General features: G+C 35.4%; 1 protein-coding gene across 1 annotated transcript; it reads right to left on the reverse strand.

Annotated features, from left to right (window-relative positions):
* Positions 1 to 1879: 1879 nt before the first annotated feature.
* Positions 1880 to 2698, reverse strand: LOC137709020 (uncharacterized). Its single transcript, XM_068448166.2, has 2 exons — positions 1993 to 2698; positions 1880 to 1896 (listed from the first exon to the last, which is right to left on the reverse strand). Exons 1-2 carry the CDS (start codon positions 2591 to 2593, stop codon positions 1880 to 1882), a joined length of 618 nt encoding a protein of 205 aa, XP_068304267.2. The 5' UTR covers positions 2594 to 2698.
* Positions 2699 to 8601: the final 5903 nt, after the last annotated feature.

Raw genomic sequence — 8601 nt, forward strand, 5'->3', positions numbered from 1 at the left:
ACGCTTCTAGAGTCCCACTCTGATGTTCCTTTCTTAAAGGCAATAATACTCTTTCAGTTGCTATGGTTCTGATCCTGGGATATAGTAATATTTTAAAGTGACAACCCATGTGGTTTTTCACCTTTTGATATTTACTCACAAGTCCATACATGTGTCCCTTTTGTGATTTTATGACACATTTATTATAAGGGTTATGAAAGTGATTTTCTATCATATAGTAAAATGCTTCCTTAAATCTTCAACATTTGAGATTTAATTTCCCCTTATAACTTCCTTGAGATAGCCTTTGTTATATCAATAAGTCCAATTTCAAGTCTATACTTAAAATTAACCGTGTCATGTCTTGTCATTTTTCGAGTAACATCTAGGTTTGATCAAGTCTATCAAATAGACTTTATTCATATCTTGTTGCTCAAATTATGACATCACTCCCATTGGGTTTGTTGTAACTTAGCATTCATTCAAAAACTTAACACTTAAATTTTCTTGATTTGAATGCATATTGCTCCCACTAACTTGTTTTGGATCTATTGACAATCATTGAGATCCATTAGCTTATTAATGATGTCTCAACAATTTTGAGACTATCAACAACGCTAGCTAACACAAGTTATTTAAATGAATCATTTAAATGGTGTCATACACCATTCTTCAAGTTTTAGTCATACTAAGACTTTAATCTAGTCATATAAGAATTATCCAAGTCTTTAGTGAAAGCAAGGCTTCTACTAAGGATATAGAAACTCAACCATTCCTTCTAGGTGGTTGATATAATTCTTTATATAAAAAAAACTACATAGAGCGTTATAGTTACATAAGGTGACGAATTCGGATTGTCTTGTTGTTAAACTATATGTTGTGACTCATTTTGAAACTATTCCCTTTTGTTTCATCAACTTGTCCATATGCTTTGTTATTTAGCTTGTTCTCATAAAAGAGAATGATGGACAACTCCCAACATATAACCATTTTATGCTAGGTTGACGAAACCTACATTCAAAGACTATTCTTTAGAATGTTACACAACATAGAATATTGATGTTTTGTAGAGCTTGAGTCTTTTAACAATTAAAATTATAAACTCTCAATAATAGTCAAGTACTATTATTATTTAGACAATTATAAACCAATCATATTCAAGTTTATATCCAATTTCTCACCTCCCACTATTTCTCATGACTTTAATGAGAAATCATTTCATACATTCAAAAAAAAAAAAATGTATAAACGTGGAGTATACGGGTTGAGGACATTGTGTAGTAGCTTTAAAACCTTTCAAGCTCATTTGTTTCACTCTTCACTAAGTTGATGTCTTGTTATTAAGTGACTAAAATCTTTAAACATTTTATTGATTTAGACACTTAAATTTTTGGTTTAATCACTAACACACTTGACATTTTAAAACAATTTTAAGAATGTCCAATTAATTGTTCAAAACTACTAATTGAATCAAGAGTGATCTTGATTATTGTAGTTTAAGTGATAACCATATAAGAAACGTTTTTCTTATTTCTAATATCATTATAATCATGTATCTCATCTAGGATACAACAAGACAATATTCAATTCATAACATTACTTTAAGGAAATATTTTATTTATTAGAAGGCATTCATCACATTACATTAATATGATAACACAAACATTCACAATGTTTAACTTAAAAGGAATTAGCTCTAAACATTTAGAGACTTATTTAAGTACCTTCAAACATTTAGGCATTAATAGTGGTCTTCCATCATATGAAGCCACATAATAAGTTCTTAACACAATAAGAAAGTTTAAAGACAATCTTTAAATGCCTAAACAAACTTCCCAAGTAGTAAGCAAAAACATGGTGACCGAACCCTTCTCCACTCTTTTCTTTGCTTGTTCCTCTTCTACTTAGCTCCTCCACCTATATACAATTATACAAGTGATTAGCACTTTATATCAAATATAAATATTTAGAAGATCTAACAATTAGAATTGAAGATAAGAACATAAACCATACCTTGTGGCTTGTCCTTAAGAGTTGCAAGGTATAACCTGCAATTCCTCTTCCAATGCCCCTCCTTTCCACAGTGGTGGCAAGCCCCCTTGGGCTCTATTGCCTTTTTTTTTTTCACTCCCCTTTTCGGCTTAAGAGTGGGTGACTTCTTCTCCTTCCCTTTGCCTTTGCCTTGCGGCTTAGACTTGGAAGAGGATGGCTTGTTGTAGGCTACTGCAGAAGTCCCTACAACGTTCTCTTTCATCATAGTTTTCTCAGCAGTTACTAACATGTTTAGTAACTCAGAGAGAGTACTATCCATTTTATTCATATTGTAGTTCATTACGAACTGTGAGAATGAATCAGAAAGAGAAGCCAATATAAAGTCCTGGGCCAATTCCCCGTCAAGTGGAGTACCTAGGTTCTCCAGTTGTTCAATGAATCCTATCATCTTTAGTGCATGTAGATGCACTGGAGCCCCCTTGACCATCTTGGTCTTCACAAGTTCACAGACTGTGCTAAAGCAACGGTTGCGCGTCCCTTCACCATATAACTCCGTAAGATGGAGTATTATGGAAAATGCACTGTCCATGCCCTCGTGCTGTCTCTGTAGCTCCTCATTCATGGAAGCCAACAGATAGCACTTGGCTTGTGTGTCATCCTCAATGTGCTTGTCAAACTTAGCACGTTCATCCTCAGTGGCCGAAGGGTCAAGAGGTATGTGAGGTGGAGCTTTGTCTAGTACGTACACAATCTTCTCCAATGTTAGGAGAATCTTGACATTACGATACCATAATGGGAAATTGTGCCCCTCTAGGCAATGTTTGTCGAGTATTTTCGCGAGTGTGCTTCCAACCATATCTAAATACATAAACAATAAAATAAATTAGTTTGATTGTTGATTAAGTCACACGATTTGGGTCTTTGAACCGAATGACACCACCCACCATTTTTGGCAAATTCCATATCCCTCAAGATGGAATCCGGGAGATTTCAAAGAAAGCTCCTAGCAGGTTATAGGAGGCTCACTATTACCAAGCCCACCTCACGATGATACGATGTCGGCTAGCAAAAATAATATTGAGAGGGTACACTTACCCATTCACAACAACCTCTTGCGATTACCTATCTTATTGGCCTCTAGAGAATAATGCCTCACGATGATACGATGTTGGCACCATTTCTTCTTAGTTAAGTTCTTACCCACCATGACGGTTTAGATAGGGGTCCAAGTATAACCTCACGATGATACGATGTTGGTTACACTCGTTGCCTATTTTCACCACATCAAATGTCTTTAAATAGATTCCTCCTGAGTATAAGCATGCACTTTGCACTCCCCCATGATAGGGTGAAGGCGGTGTACAAGTCATAAACGATTGGAGCCTACCATGGTGGAAGTGTTGGAAATGTGCCCTAAAACCAATCATATGATGATACTTTACGGACATTTCAAACTAATGTAGTTTAAATGTAAAGGGCAAAGATTATTGTTTGAGCCGTCTCATATAAATGTTATATGCTTAAACGATAAGTCCAAGGAATATGTGATTGGAAGAATGCGATCTAAAGAAGTTAGATTCATGAGACCATTCTTTCGTTGACACATCCTAAACGTTCCTGATCATAGGATTGTCAATTGGGCGTTGACAGTCCGTTAAGATCAGTACGTGCTATGTCTTCTCTCAGGGAGAGTGACTAGTCTCGAGTCATTGGTGTGTGTGACATCAAGACAAGTACGTAGGTGCTCAATAGAGAATGAGTTCACTGAACACGATCAACGAAGAGTTCTTATATTCATGTCACATGAGAACTCATGGTTGGGATAATGCAAATTAGTCTTTTGACCTGAGGCATCACAGTTGTCTTGTGGTTAGGTCCTTAATCTTTGATTATGTCAAAGTTACTCCATCAGGAGGGTGTCCACGGCATCGTTGGGGTTAAGCCACTTAGCCATGGAGGCAAGTGAATGCGCAACAAGGGATCTCTAACCTTCAAACTGTTTGAGGGAGAATACTCTATGATATTATTAAGAATCTTTGGCCAAAGTATGAATGAGATTTAGGAATGTGTTCCAAATCACATTCAAGGTAATCATATAAGCACAAGACTCACATTGGATAGTAGACATGAATAAACTATCAAACCAAACAATGTGGTCAAGAGTATTGTATTAGAGAAAGACCGTATTGCATTTGTAATCCTAAAACTGAATAGGTTCTCCACCTCTTCTGATTAGCTTGGGTAACCATGACATGCTGCTAGGTGTCAACCATGGTTTGTGGAAGCCCTAAAAGTGTATTATCACTAACGAGAGAATTGAAAGTAAGTTTCAATTCACAATCGATTTGAAAGAGTTTGAATCGCCCACTGCCTCGCTAAAAGGAACCTAATAGATCGTACACCGTGTAAGGTAGAGATTAAAGATTCAACGGAGATGAGTAAGAATAATTAAATGGTTTAATTATTTATGGCAAGGATTAATTAATATGATTATTAATCAAACGAATAAGTTCGTTAAAAGACCTCGGGATAGTTTTGGACCTTAAGGCCCAATGGGCTTCGAACGTCAAGTCCATTGACTTAAGTTGTGTGACAACTTAATGAATAATGATTCACAAAGGCCCAAATAGCCCAATGAATACCCTAAGGCCGGCCATTTAGAGAAAGAGTGGGATTTGGACTTATTTACAAGTTTGCCACTCAAATGAATTAAGGTATAAGTGTGACTTTATAGCCAAAATTCATTTAGGGTTTTTTTTGGGGAAATTGGAGAAACACAAACTCTCATTTCTCTCTAGAAATGGCCGGCCACCCTTGAGGAAAACATCTAGCAATCTTACTTCCTCAAGGTCACTCATTTCTTCTACAATATGCCTTGGTGTGGAGACTTAGAGGTTCTCAATTTTGGGAACTTGGAGAAACCTTTTCATCCATCCAAATCCATGGATCTAAGATGCAAGGAATGAAGGCCCTCTCTTTGGGTGATTAACCTTTGCTTATGCAAAGAGGAATCTACAAAGGTATTGATTTCTCAACTCACTTTGTTTTGAGTTGAGTCTTGGTTCACCTATCTACTAGGCTTTGAAGTTCATGGGTTAAGTTTTGTTTTTGAGTGCATATAAACATGATTCCGCCTTTTAATTGTTAATTGCATGTTGTTGATGTTGCTCAAATGAACTTGTTTTTCACAAATCTTCCTTCAAGTGGTATCAGAGCCTAAGTCTAGTAGTTGGTGAATCTTTTTGGGTTTTGTAGTTCATAGTTTGTGATTTGAATGTTGTAATTGTTACAAGCTTTATTCTTGCTTCTTTGAATGTAAATTTTGTTAGAAAATTTGCCATCTCAAATGTTGTAGATGTAGTTCATATGAGCATGAATTTTGGAGCTAAAATTTGGTGCCATGTTTTTGGGGAAATTCGGCCAAATCCAAAGGGTGGATTTTTGGGTTCTTGTTTGACTTGTTAAAAGTGTTTTAAAGTGACTTTTGGAACCCCTATGTACCCTAGTATGGTTGTATGTTATTTCCCTTAAGTTTGAGTGGTTTTGGTATGTTTTTGGGTGAAGAATGTTCATGGAGCTCTTATGGGTTTTCATGGATGTTCTTCATTGTTCTTGATATGTTCTTGCCAAGAACAAAAGGTTTGGTGTTTTGATTCAAAGTTTTGATTTATTTCATAAAGTTTTTGTTTTGAAATATTTCTTATGTTTAAATATCTTAGATATTTGTTTTGAAAAATTAAAGAAATTTTAGTGGGTAGGTGTGTAATGATTTATTCCATTACACACACCCCACTTACAAAAACTTTGAAATTTTTTTTTATTACTTTGCTTCAAAACCGGCCACCCTACTCAATTAGGGTCCTTGTGGGACTTGTGTGCAATTATATAAAGTTTTGATACTTTTGTGTATTTGCATTTTGACCCAAAAGTTTACGTTTTTACGTAAATGTCCAAAATCACTAAAAGGACAAATTGTTTTGCTCCTTTAATGAAGTTTTAGCTTTTGTGGAAATTTTTGGGTTCTAGTTGTAATTACATGAAGTAGTGGACTTTTGTGTTTTTACAAAGTGACCCCAAAAGTTTAAGTTTTTGCAAAATAGCCCAAAAGTTGAGGTTAATTGCACTATGGCCCAAACAAGTTGAGGTCATAGCATTTTGGCCCAAATTAGGTAGAGAACAAAATTGTTTTGTCTCTTTAAATGAGAATTGGATTTTCATTTCATTTAGCTCCATTTAAATCAATTCTATGGATACAAAAACCAAATGAAAATGTTGCATTCAAGTTTAATTAGTTAAAGCGTTAATTAATTAAAGAAATGGTGATTATGAACCTAAGCCTACTATAATTGAGCTATGTGAAAGGCCGTTTCAAATTTGTTTGAACCATGGGAATGTGTAGATTAAATTTTGGTTGTAATTTGATATGATCAATTGTTGTAAAAGAGCATAAGCTCTTCTTTACTTTAAAGTAATTTGATTTGATCAATTGTTGTAAAAGAGCATAAGCTCTTATTTACTTTGAAGTACTCCTTTCTTGTTTTATTCGATATGCATGAAATTGGAGTAGTTGGGTCCAACGCCCTAAGACAACACGCCTTAATGTGATTAAACGCGTAACTAAAATCAATCTCCATCCCTAGACCGAGATTCAACACTAGGCTCGTGTTGAATCGAATCAAAGGTTCATAGTCATCCTAAGGCCCTAAGGCAACTATATAGTCCATCAATGAATGCAAACCTTATGTTAGTAGTATCATATACTCTTGCTTTAAAAACCGTTTTAAAAGCTTTGTGGGAGTATTATATACAACTAAATCAATCAAATGGACCAATAGTTGTAATAGGACCAAAATTCTTTTAATTAGATTAAAATGAATATTTATGTGATGAGACCTAAAACCCTCAACCAAACCATTATTAAGTTGATAAGCGAGAGATGCTTTGAATATCTCTTCGTGGCCTTCCACCGTGGTAGGCTCCAACCGTTTGTGACTTGTACACCGGCTTCACCCTATCATGGGGGAGTACAAAGTGCATGCTTACACTCAGGAGGAGTCTATACGCATATGATGAGGTGAGTGTAGGCAACGAGGATGGCCAATATCATATCATTGTGAGGCTATTCTTGAACCCCTTCATGAACTAAGCATGGTGGGAATAACTTAACTAAGTGCAATGGCGCCGATATCATATCATTGTGAGGCAACATTCTCTAGAGGCCAAATAAGATGGGTACTTGCAAGAGATGCAAATGAGTAAGCGTACTCTCTCATTATTATTAATGCTAGCCGATATCGTATCATCGTGAGGTGGGCTTGGTAATAGTGAGCCTCCCATACCCTACTAAGAGTTTCCTCCAAAACTCTCGAATTCCGATGAGGGATATGGAATTTGCCAAAAATAGTGGGTGGTGCTATTTGATTTAAAGACCCGAATCAAATGGCTTAAAATCAATCAATTTATATTCGTTATGTATTTGTTTACCAATATATTTGCAAACGCTATCCAAAACTTGACAAAGAAAAGCCGAATGCTTTAATTTCCGGACTTAGTTCTACAATCCCATAGATTGTCTTTAATGGCTTGTAGATGTAACTAAGTAGTCTCATCCTCACAATCTTCCTATTGATAATGTATCATTGGAAGAATATGTTAGATAAGTCTAAACATGAGAAGGACAACACTTTTAATGTCATAATTCTTCAAATACAAATTGTTGTATGAAGAAATAAGAGTTGCTTTGAACAACCCTTAATCAACACAAACTTTAGTGCTTGTTTCTTTGTTACATAAACAAGGAACTTTTGAAGTAAGCACAAGGGCATGGACGCTTTATGTGCCATGATTCTTCACTTACAAATTGTTGTATGAAGAAATGAGAGTTGCCTTGAACAACTCTTGAAAGTTTGTAATTATGTTTAGAACATAATGGTTGGTTCACAAAAATAGTCCATCAACTTGGACTTATGATGATTTTGAATCATTGAGTGTTGAAGTGTTAAACCACTTAACGAGACGGAAACTAGGCAAGGACTTCACCTTTGTGTCCCTATCCTAATGGTTCACTAAGTTTATTGTAAACTATATATAGTGAACAATAACCGCACGCTCTCCAAATCGTTTGATGTGTATAACACATTTGAAATAAGTTTCAAGAGAGATAGTGGGAGTTTAGGGAGCATGACTATTGTAATCAAAAGGGAAGTCAAATGAAGAAGGCAAAATACCTCCAAGGGAACAAACTTTCTTTATGAAAGGATGGACATTGGAAAGGGTATTTGCAAGAAATGTCTTGCAAGTGTCAAAGAACACACCTTTCGAAGGTGTTGTAAAATGTTCTTGAATAATTCAAAACAGTTGGTTCTTCTACTTGAATACATGATTCTGTATTAGCAACTATGTTTTACAATTGTTGTAAAAGTGTGCTAATAAAAAGTAGAAGATTAATGAGAGAAGAGAAAGTACTTCACATTCGGAAAGTGAATAAAATATAGATCTCTGCGAAAGCGGATTGTACTTACTTCCTCATATGAACTACCAAAGAAATTGGAAAATACCAAAGATTGTCTTTACATTCCAATTTTAAAGAACTTAAATCCGTCAGTATAGTAGAGATGGATGAATGTTTTG

Source organism: Pyrus communis, chromosome 13, assembly GCF_041283825.1.
Source record: "Pyrus communis isolate YQ-2024b chromosome 13, ASM4128382v1, whole genome shotgun sequence".
Taxonomy (NCBI): Eukaryota; Viridiplantae; Streptophyta; class Magnoliopsida; order Rosales; family Rosaceae; genus Pyrus; species Pyrus communis.